The sequence below is a fragment of the Mirounga angustirostris genome, unplaced genomic scaffold (genome assembly GCF_029215605.1).
Source record: "Mirounga angustirostris isolate CCGP_5_RB_7025 unplaced genomic scaffold, mMirAng1.0.hap1 SCAF_9, whole genome shotgun sequence".
Taxonomy (NCBI): Eukaryota; Metazoa; Chordata; class Mammalia; order Carnivora; family Phocidae; genus Mirounga; species Mirounga angustirostris.
In genome coordinates, this window is record NW_026991717.1 from 54528384 (window position 1) to 54541730 (window position 13347).

A 13347-nucleotide genomic window follows, 5' to 3' on the forward strand; every position below is an offset into this window, starting at 1 on the left:
ATTTTACCTTATATAATTTGAGGCTATGTTATTTGCAATGTAATGGTTCTTGATTGTTATTTGTTCTTTATAGCTTTTACCTTTTTTATGATAAAATGTTCTTAATTAAATTTCATTTTTTTATATTAGTTTTACTTCTGTTGCTTTTCTGAGCCTGCATATACCTGATATATAATCCAGGCCCATCTTTTAATTTTCATTGCTTTCTTATTCTTTTGGGTTTTCTCCTTTGATAAGGGAGTTAAACTACTCGTTTTTATTGTAGTAACTTATATATTTTATCTTGCTCCTTTCATGTTACTTTATGATTACTTTAAATTCTTTATTTCCATTTTTTCCTTTACATACTCAGAGGCAACATGATTTTTAAATATCTTATTTGTCATAATTTATAAGTTTTACTATTATATTCCCATTTTACTAGTGATTTCTCCCATTTTCATAGTCATTTAAATCTCTATTTCCATATTGATATACCAAAATTAAATAATAACTATATCCTTCGCCAATTGTTTCACTATCTTGTTCACACCTTCCCTTGTCCACTTCCAAATTAAATAGTTTTGGAAATGTATATACTTATTTCTCCCTCCCTGCTCCTACTCCCTCCCTGCTCCTACTCCCCTCTTGTAAGTAATCTAGAATTGTAGTTTCATTCTGTTATTAAATGCTCCTTTAACATATGTTTTGACCATTGCAGATTTTTTCTAAGTTAATACTATAGCTCATCTTCACATTATTACTCATTTAGAGCCAACTATACATTGTAAGAATCATTGCTCACCACCATTTTTATGTTCTTTTCTTCCACTCTTTTGAAGTCTTTGTCCTAACTGAATTTTTATTTGCAGCAATTTCCTTGAGTAATTTCTTCAGAAGGGGACATAGATGTTATACTTTTGAGCTCAAAGCTTTTTTTTTTTTTCTTTACACTTAAATGACACATTGGATGGGCATGAGATTCTTGAGTCAGAGACTTTTACTTTACGTACTTTGTAAATGTTGTTCCACTATACCCAGTTTTAGTGTAGCAGTTTGATATTAGCTTGATTCTCTTTCCTTCCTAAGTAATATATTCTCTATCTGGAAGTCTGTGTTCTTTGTCTTGGGGCTTCACAAATGTCACTAGAATGGAACTTCTTTAATTTTCCTAGGAGTTTAGAGTGCCCTCTCAATCTGAAAATCTTGCTATTTGTTCACAATAGCAGAGCAGTTTTCTTCTGTCATTTCTTTGATTGTTACTTCTTTCTTTTTCTCTAAGATGCCATTATTTGTATGTTAGGCCCATGGATCTGTAATCTATGGATTTGCCATCCATGTCTCATATCTTTTTGCACATGGTTTCCATTTCTTCAAGTTTTTTGCTCTGTGTTGTGAGATATTATTTCCATTTGTTTTTTCCAGAATATTAATTCAGTTCTCATCAGTGACTATTCCTATTTGGTTTCTCTATTTAATTTTTAAATTCAGAAATAATGTTTTTTTTCTTCCAGAATTTTTTTTTTCTGTGATCTAATTTCATCCCGTTAAGAATTCTCATTACATTTTTTTTGGTTATCGTGCTTGTCTGTCTTTTCCATTAGTTCTGCCTCAATAGGAGCCACCTGTTCTTCTTTTTTTTTTTTCTTTTTCTCTCTCTTTTTTCAGTTGAATCCTCTTTAATTGGTTGTGATTTTTCTACTCATACCCACGCAGGTCAGGCTATTGGTGTCTCTTGATGGTGATGAATTGACAGGTTGGAAGGTACCGTTGAAGATTTTGGCCTAATGTCTTGGCAGCCAAATGAGCTGGAACACTAGCATCTCTTTGCTGAGGATGGATGGCAGGGCTCTCTGTTCTCAGTGCTCTTGAGAGAAAAAAGCTGTCCTGTTATAACCCCTGCAGTTTATATTCAAGACTGCCAAAATTTTTTTAGTGGGGCAAGATTTTAAAAAACAGTAAACTTCAAGTGGGAAGAGGAAGTGTCTATTTACTGTGTGAGTAGGACCCCCTCAGACAGGTGAGAAATCTGTGGTCTTGAAGCAGACTCTGCTAGAAATGCAAACCTTCACTTGGACCACTTGGGGTCTCAGAGATGCAATTAATGTTGCCAGAACCTACTTGTTTTTCTCTGAAAACTCAGGGTTCATATTTGCCAGTGGTATCCTTGCTTCCCTGATAGCAGGCCCTTTTTAGCTGTGTTGCCACAACAAGTTATTGGAAGAGAGAAGAGCTTGTGAACATGCTCCCAGGTCACCATGAATCCTCGCTTCTGAATTTTACGACAAAAGAGGATTAAGGATTTTCTTTGTTATTAATTAAATAATTTAAGAAAAAGCATCAGCAAAATGAGTTAGAATATTGATGTAAAACAGAGTATGCCTATGTAAAATAGTCATGTGAAAACTTATGTACAGATTATAAAATGTTGCCGTGGCTCACTACTGAAGATTTTTTTTTTTTTTCAACAGAAATGCTTTAAGAGCAATTTGGAAAGTAACTTTGAAATTAGAAATCATTCTGTTTTCTTATTTCTCACATAAAAGAAGATTAACATTTTATCTCCTGATTTTGATTCAACCTTGGCAGCTATAAAGACTTTCAGATATAAGTTCTGAAGTCAGTTGTCTACCAGAAATGTCAGGTCAGTTCCCAGTGCTGTGCAGAAAATAAGAGTGCCTGTGGTTGTTAGATAGGTGCAACCATCTCTTCACAGAGCAGTTCTGGGAAAACATCACTCAGTAAAATGATACTCTTTTAATCCTCAAAGACCTCCCCTTGGCATTTGACTTCATTTACAGATAGCCTTGGATACCAGTTACTGGACTGTCATTAATCATGTCTTCATCTGGGGCAGCGTTGCCACTTATTTCTCCATTTTATTTACAATGCACAGTAATGGCATCTTTGGCATCTTCCCAAACCAGTTTCCATTTGTTGGTAAGTTGAGTCCTATTATCTATGGGAGCCTAGTGTCATGCTGTCATTTATTTGTCTTTGTAATTTATTTTCTGTGTTGGGTGGGACTAAGGATGACTAATAATCTTTTCTCTAGGAATGGAGGGAGCCAGGCATCTGAAGGCTTTCAGGCTTGAGAAGAGTTCCAAAAGATTAGTTTCTGCTGTCCCTGACAGATATAGAAGAATCACTGTGATAGCTGCTTATAAGGTCCCAACAGCCCAGATGTAATAGATAGTCCCTTTGCAAACAAGAGGCATAACACATATATCAGGGCTACCTGAAGGTCTGTAAAAAACATGTATAATAGAGCGAAGAGAAAGAAATCTTAGGTTCTTCCTTTTATCCCACATTATCACCACTATCACTGCCAAAGTGCACCTGTAGAACTTACTTGCATTTAGATAGGAAAGAAATGATGTATAATTTAGAGCAGTCTAAGAATTGCTGGACATTAGTCCATAAGAGGCACAAAGAGTAGCCTCTGTAGTTAGACAGCCAGGGCTCAGGTGTTAGCTCTGCCACTTAAATGCTGGGTGACCTTGGGCAGATTTCTTTTTATTTTCATGCCTTGATGTCTTAAATTATAAACTGGAGATATTAATAGTTTCTATTTTCATAGGAAATGTGAGGGTTACATGAGACAATGCATATGAAATGCTTAGCATGGAGCCTGGTACATCGTACTTTTTTAGTAAGTGGTAACCATGATGATGGTGATGATGAAGATGATGAAGGTGATGATTCAAGCAAATGTGTCTTGATTACTGGTTGGGAACACTGCAGAATGATTTGAACAGCAGATGGGTAGCACAGGAATTCCAAAAATACCTTAAAACCCTGAGATTCTGTAATACTACAAAGAGCGTACATCTGGTTTATCTATGGACTGTACCACCATTGTGTTCCACATTTCAAAATGATTCCCAGAGGGCCACTGAGCTTTACTACACAATGAGGCTATTAATATACTTTCTCAGAAGTTTTGAAATCTCTAATCTGTGTGAGATAAGTTGGTAACAGTGATGTTTCTCAGTTTGTCCCAACAAACCGGAAAAGAGAGATGCACAGTGTCAACCTTAATCAGGTGAGACTTAATCAGGTGAGACTGAGATTTGCATCCACTAGTTAAGGAATTCAGTCTAAGAAATCCAGAAAAATAATCCTTAGGAAATTGGTTCATGTAGAATGCAAAATAAGAGCAACTGTAGGGTTATACATTTCCACTGATGCAAAGACACCTGAAAGTATAATTCCAATTAAATACACATATACTTAATAATGTTGTTCTCCATCTTTTGCCTTGCTTTGCATGTACATGGAAATCTTTAAATTGCACCATTCTCACTTATATGTAATATTAATATTTTGTTTTCCAAAAGATTGCAACTATGTAGAAACATGATGGTGATGAATAAGAATAAGCATATTATGAAAGACCTTTAACTATTTCTAGGGTTTTTTTTTTCCTTTATTTTTTCTTTTTATTTTCTTCCTTTCTTCTTCTTCTTTTTTTTTTTTTTTCCTTTTGGTTGCCAAATCTGAAAGTTCAGTGCATTGATGAGAAGATTTCTAATACTAAGAGCATTTTAGCACGCATAATGAGCCTGGAATGCCTCAACTGGAGAAAGTAGTTTGTGTGGGGACCACTCTCTCCAGCTAAGCACATGCCATTCCAGGAATTAATTACTGAGCTCCAGTGAGAATTCTCAAAAGTTAGATCAACACTGGGGTTTAAGAAAAAAAAATTTTCCTTAGTAGCCAGCAGCAAGCAGGAGTGTGGTTTTAAAGTGAAGCTTGTTTTCCCAGCCATGCCTGGGGGTACTAAGCTTCAGGGAGCTCAAAGAGACATTTAATTTATTGAATCAAGTTTGTTTCTGCCCAGGCAACTGTAATCTACTGCTCTTGGTGGGCAGATTCTATCCTCCAAAGCCAGAAAATACAGACATACCAATCAGTAGCCAAGCCCTCATACCCAAAACACATTCAAATGGTGTTAACACTTTAGCTTTGGGAGAGGGGATGTAGATAATTGGAGGTATTGTGGCAAATCCCTAGACAACCAACAGGGACAAAAGTTTATTTTGGTGATATAAACAGGGTTGACATGTTCCTGTAGAATTTGTCTGCTTAACTGACCATTATTGTTTTGTTTAAGCAAACATTCCAGTTTATGAGGTGTGAGTATAAAGTAAGGAAACTGGCTTCAGGCTTGGGAGTGAGTTTCACCACAGTATTGCACTAGCGTGTTGGATGGCTGCATTAGCAGCCTGCCAGTGAGAGGAATGCTCTTTTCACAAACCCAAGAGCATCTCTGATCTCCTTGGAGTCTTGAGTTCTTCATAACCCAGTGAATATCAGAGAAATCAGCAAGTCCCTTTGAGGCAGGTTTTCTGAGGCTGCTGCCTGAATTGTAAAGGTTGGCCCTATATTAGGTAAAGCTCTCCAGTCACCAAAGGTATTGAGATTGTACCTGCACCCCAGACATATGTTGTAGAGTTTTGATTTGGCAGTTTTATTCAAGAGTCTGTAAGAGCAAATGTGCCTTTTAAAAATAATGGCTGCTTTGTAGTCAAGGGATCTTGAGGCTCCATGAGAGAATTCTACCTCATGAGTGAAGCTGGACTGAGTCTAGATGAGAGAGCACTTGGCTCTGATTGGCTATCTCCAAGTGATTGGGCCATGAAGTAGTTCCCAAGGGTGGTGATCATACCCCTCTTGCCTTCTCATCACCTCTGAATATACTATATACCGTGGAAGACACCTAGTGGTTCTCCCTAGGTAGCCCAAACCTCACCATTTCAAAAAAGACCTTATGGGAATAGACAAGGAGCCTATTTATTCAATAATTCAGTATATTTTGTATAATTATGTATATTTTTCCTTAATAATAGGAAATGCACAACATTCTTTGACCCAGAAGTGCATCTGGCTTGTTATTCTCTTAACAACAGTGGCATCAGTTGTGCCTGTGGTGGTAGTCAGATTTTTGAAGATGGATTTATGCCCAACCCTGAGTGACCAGGTATGTTGCAGTGCTGATAAGTACTTGAAGGGCTGATTCTTGGCTCTTGGAATCATGTCCTTCTCTGCCTGATTTCTAAGCCTGGGAAAGGGCTAATGAACTTCCCACTGGAAACACCCATAGGTATACATGATCACATAACAGTAGATGGAACTGCCCACATCTGAATTTAGTAGCTTTGTGAATGTTAATGAAGAGAAATGTCTAGACTAAATGTGGGTGGGGAGTCATGAATTACAAGTTAAGTTGGGCATTTCTAAAAGTTGACTTTAAAAAAAGAAGCTGGCAGCATTTTGGACAACTATTCTAAGGCAAAGGCAAACTATAAGGAAAGTTACTGACATGTGGGCAAGTAGAGGATAGAGTAAAAGGGAGACAAGCAAGGTATGAGGTGAAGGGACTCAGTTTTTGTAGAAGTATGGTAGCAGATTCAGAAACATAAGGAGATGCTACCTTCTGAACAGATTAAGAAAGGGAACAGCAACATGATGAATGGATGGAAAAATATAAAGTTGAAAGGAAAATAGAACAGATTGTAGAAATCCTTAAACCAAGGGATTAACAGCCAGTATTTCATGAGAAGAGTAGTAGAAGCAAGACAATGTCAAGTTATGTCAGGACCCAGATAGAAAAAAGGAGAAGAAAGGGGAGATGCACATTTGTGGTGGCATCATGAGAAGGGGCAAACACTGGTGGGGTGAGTGACCAGGCCAATGATACTGAGAGGAACTGAGGCAGAACTTCCCTTACCAGGATATCCTCCACATTCTGAGGGCAAAGCATGTGAAGATTCCTTCTGAAATGATTCATAGGTTCCCCTGTTAGATCTGTCCTTTCCTTTTGGCTCCGTGAGATCATTCTGATGTAAACCCAGAAAATGATGGATGAGCTGAAGGAAAGAAGATGATGCTCATTTCTTTCAGTACGTAGTCAGATCATGGTCTTCTGCTTTTAACGGCTTTCTACCGTTAAAGTCGGAATCTAAGAGATCAGCCAGTTTAGAGAACAAGGCGGCTTACACCAAACATTGGATATTTTACTCCTCATCTTTACAGGGAAATGAAATATTGGAAACCCACCCAAATGATGTTGAATTCTTCAAAAGGCTGCAAAAAAAAAAAAAAAAAAAAAATCCAAAGGAAATCAAAACCCTCAAAATCTCATGATATACTGACCTACCACAAGAGTTGGGAATTTCTGACTCTCATTTTCTAAATTTTCTCTTGGTCCAGTTACTAACGACTATTGGATCGTGAGAATTTCCTTTGAGAGGGAAAAGGCCTATTTTGGGGAAATGGGACTATAGATGGTTATACTGACTGTGTTTGGATGTTGGAAAAGCCTTCTGTACAAAAGTATGTTCCTATTCATTTAAGATGGATATATAAGAAGGACACAGTAATGGAACTTGTCTTAACACTTCTTATTTAATAGTCTCTTGGTGGTAATAAAAACTGACCAGTGCCCAGTGTAATCTTTTGGGTGGAAAATCTTGTGTGTGTGTGTGTGTGTGTGTGTGTGTGTGTGTGTGTGTGAAATGCTTCCTTTTACAATGAAGGTGAGTATTTTGTTATTGCTGATGTTTCTACTGAAAGAGCTTTCTCTTCATAGAGTGGCCCAGGGCCTGGAATCTGTCATTTGGAGGCATCATCTCACTCTGTCTCCTTCCTCTTCAGATCCGTCAGAGGCAAAAGGCTCAAAAGAAGACAAGGCCCTTACGTAGCCGAAGGCCTCAGACTCGCAGGTCAAGCTCAAGAAGATCTGGATATGCTTTTGCTCACCAAGAGGGCTATGGAGAGCTTATCACATCTGGAAAAAATATGCGAGCTAAAAATCCACCCCTAACATCAGGGCTGGAAAAGACACTGTATAATAGCACTAGCTGGATTGAAAATTTCTATAAGAAAACCACAGACACAGTGAGCAGCTTTAGCCAGGATAAAACAGTGAAACTGTGAGTCAAGATGAATTTGAACCACATAGTGACTTTTCACTTCAACTAAAGCTGAAATTCAGCTCCAAAGTTTGGGATCAGGGGCTGGGGTGGGACAGATTGCCTCACTTAATTTGAATCTGTGGCAGACAGCTGCCAGTGCCCACAAAATAGGGGTACACTGTATGGGAAACCAGGCCAGATGGTCACTGTCTAAGTTGTGATTTGCTGGGCAAGGGCCTCACAATACAAGCAGAAGTTTTCATCAACCTAGATACCAACTGACCTAAACTTGAGAATCTTATTTATGGAGAAAAACTTGTAAATCTGCATATACATTGAATGGATCTTCAAGTGGATAAAAGAGTGCATTCGGAAGGTATACATCCCAGCTGTGAAAAGCATGCTTGTTGACAGGTAAACACATGTAAGATCAACTTTTCCCAAGATACATTTTTAAGATGTACAACATATATTATGGTGCTTTCAGACTAAGAGCAGCTTGTGACTCTCTAGTCTTGATATCTACATACCTGTGTTATTACCCAGGACAACACATCACCTTCATGGCCTGAAGAATAGAAAAACATGTTGGTGTTCCTCATTTTTTTTTTTGCTGGTCTAAAGACAAAGTAGGTTGGAGCATCTTAACAGTGGGATAAGCTAGGAAATTGGTCAAACGTATTCACAAAGCTCTCAGGGATATGTACATGAAATGTCCAAGAGAAGTTCTCTATGAAGTATTCCAAACACTTTCCAATGACTTTTATAACAACCTCAGTAGTAACTTACCCTGCATCATCCAGAACCATTAATGAAACCAGCATAGCATTGGGGTTTCACACTTTAATGATAATATTCCAAATAGTGTATGGGTAAATACGCTCAATATTTCCAATTTTAAAAAGTTTAAACAACCTCTTCAATTACTATTTAAATACTCAGGCTTAAGTCTTTCATAGTTGCTTTTGATATTTAGCTGTCATGTTTATAATTCAAACATAAACATATGTAGATAAAGTTAGTTTTCTGGAGATGTTCCAGTACAGATTTCCAGTCCACATGTGAATCAGCAGTTTAGTTCCTGTAAAAGAATTCAGGCAGATTTGTGTTCAGACTCCACCTCTATTACTTCTTACCTCTATAACCTTGGGCAGGTAATGTGCCTCCTCTGAGACTCACTTTCTTCCTCTGTAAATGAGGATATACTACCTACCTCATGTGGTTGTTTGAGGATTATCAAAGCACAAATTCTTAAATCATTGAAACCATAATTCTCATATGAATGGAGTTACATTTAACTCATCATCAGAATAACAGCAATTTGAAGAGAATGTGAAGAATGGGGATTTAATCAGTAGGAAAGACCTTGATGAAATGAGATTGCAAAGTAAGACATTAAAACTGGTTAGCATCCTACAAAGAAATAAAATTATCACCCTGGAGGTAAATTTCTCTATCAGAAAGTACAAATAAAACATCATCATGCTTTATCAATTTTCTGTAAGTCAACCTCCAACTTGACAAGGCACCTAATCTGGTCTCTGTTGAATTATTACTCTAAGTTATCTTTCCCAAGAGAGTCAGACGGCCCTTGGGTGCGTTTGATGGATAATAGGCTAGCATGATATTAATAGATGACACAATCCCTTTTTTCTTTATATTTTTGTTTTTTGTTTTGTTTTGGGGGGTGGTTTTTGGTCATACTTTCCTAGTCTGGGATAATTTTTCTGAATGGGATCAAATGAGGTATATGTGAAAGACCCTAATACAGTGTTTTAATCATAGTAAATACTAAGGTATTCCTTTTCCACACATGCCTGCATGGACTTACCCAGATACTAGTTTTCAGTGTCAAACTTGTCATTAGTTTCACTGTGTTTGCTTGCTTTTTGTAACATTTTTGAAAGATTTGAAAACCTTTAATAAATGTTTTGGCACTATTGGTGTTTGGTGTTGTGTGTATTCTTTATTGGGAACTCACGGGGGAGATTGTTTGTCACATTGGTCAACTGATTTTTTTTTTTTTCCCCCTCTCCTTTACATGCCTGAGGAAAATGCATATCATTCCTAGGATCAGAGTCAAGAATCAAATGAACTGATTGGACCGCTGTGTGAGGAATGGGAGAGACCATGTTTGCGAGTTTGCAAGTTCAATTCAAATTAAATAAGGCTGTTTAAAAAAAGATAATGTGGGATGATTTTGAGAGAAACACATATCAGTTTACTTTGGCCCCATGGGGTCCAAATAAGCTGCCACACCCATTACGAGATCATTCAATTCCAAGTGCCAGAGATTACTTCGAACCTGAAGATAAAGAGCCTGAAGGGTAGGGAATGATGGTGGTGCACTGGGGAATAATAAAATTTTAATTTTACATAAATATTATCAGATTATTTGAAAAAAAAAAAAAAAACAACTTTGTAGATTCAGGACTGAAGTTGGTAACCTTGTGTTTTAAAGTCTCAGTCCCAAGTTTCGAGGTCTTAGAGGCCATTGCAAATCATACTTCCTTGACTTAGATCTGCTATCTTTGTGTCTCTCCTTTGCCTACAGGTATACATACCTACGAAGGAAAGAAGAGAGAGGGTTGAAGAAAACAAGAGCCATAAAGCAAGAGAGCAAGAAAGGTGTGAAGGGAAGGAGGGAGGAAAGGAGAACAGGATGGTGTCCAGTTATATCCCTCTTAAGGTGATAACGACTTTTTGAAAAATAAATTTAATTCCTTAAAGAAAAAAAATAGATTGTGTTTGAGATTGAGAAGTGAATACTAAAACCTCCTTCATAGTTGGTGTGAGACCAAGAAAATTTTATCTGAAAGGGGGCCAGGAATTCTGGCTTCTCACAGTAATACCACTGATTTATGTGAGGCGGAGCCTCCCTGACTCCACCTGACTTCCCCAGGCCTTAGTGTCCCAATCCATCAATGGACAAATTGGGCAGTATGGTCACAAAGACCTTTTCTCATTCACCCACTATGTGAGCTGTTCTTGCCAGTCCTGCCCACAGTGTATTTGCAAGTGTTTTTAATTGGAAAGAGAGAAGAGAGACTAGGCTGGATGCTCTCTTGAGTGCAAGGCTTGGGTCTTGTGCTGGTTCGTGTTTCTCTAGAACAGCCCCGGGAGTCCTAATGTCTCCAGGTCTCTGTCAGTTTACCACAGAGGTGCTAAACACTATAGTTGTGTTTTGCCTGGGTCAGTTGAACACACTCAGTTTCTTGCTAAGGATTCACTAAGATCTTATACCCACACTCACTTTTCCTCTCTGCCACTTTAAATATCAAAGGTATAGAGAAACAAGGTAAAATACTCATGCCCAGTAAGAAGAGGGCCATTTTAAGGTCCTCTCTACCTTGTCCCTGGGCCTAGAGGGGATTCTTTGGGCCTCTGCTTCCTTAGGATTCGAAGTAAAACAACAGAGCTTGAGTACTTTCCTTCATAGTTATGGGGAACTTTTCAGTTTATGCACCATCTGAAATGTTTCACTTTATGTACCAGTCTGTATATTTACACAAACTGGATATTTTGAGCCTTACAAAAAATGAGGTGAGGTGGTCAGGACGTTTATGGTTCTTTGGGATGTTTTGTTTTGTTTTGTTTTGTTTTCCTTATTATTTTAATTGCGGTATAGTTAACATTCAGTGTTATATTAGTTTCAGGTGTACAATATAGTGACTCAGCAATTCTATACATTACTCAGTGTTCATCCTGATAAGTGTACTCTTAGTCCCCTTCACCTATTTCACCCATCCCCCCACCCACCTCCCCTCTGGTAACCATCAGTTTGTTTCTGTAATTAGGAGTCTGTTTTATTGTTTGTCTTTTTTTTTCTTTGTTGGATTGTTTCAGAAATTCCACATATTAGTGAAATCATATGGTGTTTGTCCTTTCTCTGACTTATTTCACTTAACATTTTACCCTCTAGCTCCATCCATGTTGTTGAAAATGGCAAGATTTTGTTCTTTTTTATGGCTGAATAATATTTCACATATGAGTGAAATTATACGGTATTTGTCTTTCTCTGACTTATTTCACTTAGCATTCTACTCTCTAGCTCCATCCATACTGTTGCAAATGGCAAGATTTCATTCTTTTTATAGGTGGGTAATATTCCTCTGTGTGTGTGTGTGTGTGTGTGTGTGTGTATACACCACATCTTCTTTATCCATTCATGTACTAATGGACACTTGGGCTGCTTCTATAATTTGGCTATTTGAAATAATGCTGGTGTAAACATAGGAGTGTATATATCCCTTTGAATTAATGTTTTTATATTTTTCAGGTAAATACCCAGTAGTGCAATTACTGAATTGTAGGGTAGTTGTATTTTTAAATTTTTGAGGAAATTCCATAGTGTTTTCCACAGTGGCTGCACCAATTTGCATTCCCACCAACAGTGCAAGAGGGTTGCTTTTCCTCCCCATCCTTGCCAACACTTGTTTCTTGTGTTTTTGATTTTAGCCATTCTTTCTTTTTAATTTAATTTTATTATGTTATGTTAGTCACCATACAGTACATCATTAGTTTTTGGTTTTTTTTTTTTTTTTTTTTATTCATGAGAGACAGAGCGAGAGAGAAAGGCAGAGGGAGAAGCAGGCTCCCCGCTGAGCTGGGAGCCCGATGTGGGACTCGATCCCAGGACCCTGAGATCATGACCTGAGCCGAAGGCAGACGCTTAACCATCTGAGCCACCCAGGCGCCCACATCATTAGTTTTTGATGTAGTGTTCCGAGAGGTGTGAGGTGCTATCTTACTGTAGCTTTGATTTGCATTTCCCTGATGATAAGTGATGTTGAGCATCTTTTCATGTGTCTGCTGGACATCAATAGTCTTCTTTGGAGAAATGTCTCTGTATGTCTTCTGCTCATTTTTAAATTGGATTATTTGTTTTTTGGGTGTTGAGTTGTATAAATTTTTTATATTATAATTTTGGATAGTAACTCTTTATCCAATATGCCATTTGTAGATACCTTCTCCCTTTCAGTAGGATCTTAGTTATTATTTCCTTTGCTGTGCAGAAGCTTTTTATTTTAATATAGTCCCATTAATTTTTTTTTGCTTTTGTTGAAATTGTTTCAGTAGACCTATCTAGAAAAATGTCACCACAGCTGATGTCAGAAAAATTACTTCCTCTGCTCTCTTCTAGGATTTTTATGGTTTCAGGCAGGTCTTACATTTAGGTCCTTGATCCATTTTGAGTTTATTTTTGTGTATGGTATGAGAAAGTGGTCTAGTTTCATTTTTTTTTGCATGTGACTGTCCAGTTTTCCCAAAACCATGTGTTGAAGAGACTGTAGTTCCCCCTTTGCATAATCTTGCCTCCTTTGTTGATTAATTGACCATGTAATCATGGGTTTATTTCTGGGCTCTCTATTGTGTTCCATTGATCTGTGAGTCTATATTTGTTCCAGAATCATACTGTTTTTATTACTACAGATTTGTAGTATATCTT

At 37.6% G+C, this 13347-nt stretch overlaps 1 protein-coding gene across 1 annotated transcript in view; it reads left to right on the forward strand.

The window, feature by feature from the left end:
* The window catches only part of ATP8B4 (ATPase phospholipid transporting 8B4 (putative)), a 266629-nt gene extending 256791 nt beyond the window's left edge, over nt 1–9838 (forward strand). Inside the window, exons 26-28 of the mRNA XM_064570495.1 lie at nt 2781–2919; nt 5832–5962; nt 7639–9838. Of these exons, the coding sequence (XP_064426565.1) occupies nt 2781–2919; nt 5832–5962; nt 7639–7920 (552 nt within the window). The 3' untranslated portion in view covers nt 7921–9838. The remainder of the gene's footprint in view (nt 1–2780; nt 2920–5831; nt 5963–7638) is intronic.
* Nucleotides 9839–13347: the final 3509 nt, after the last annotated feature.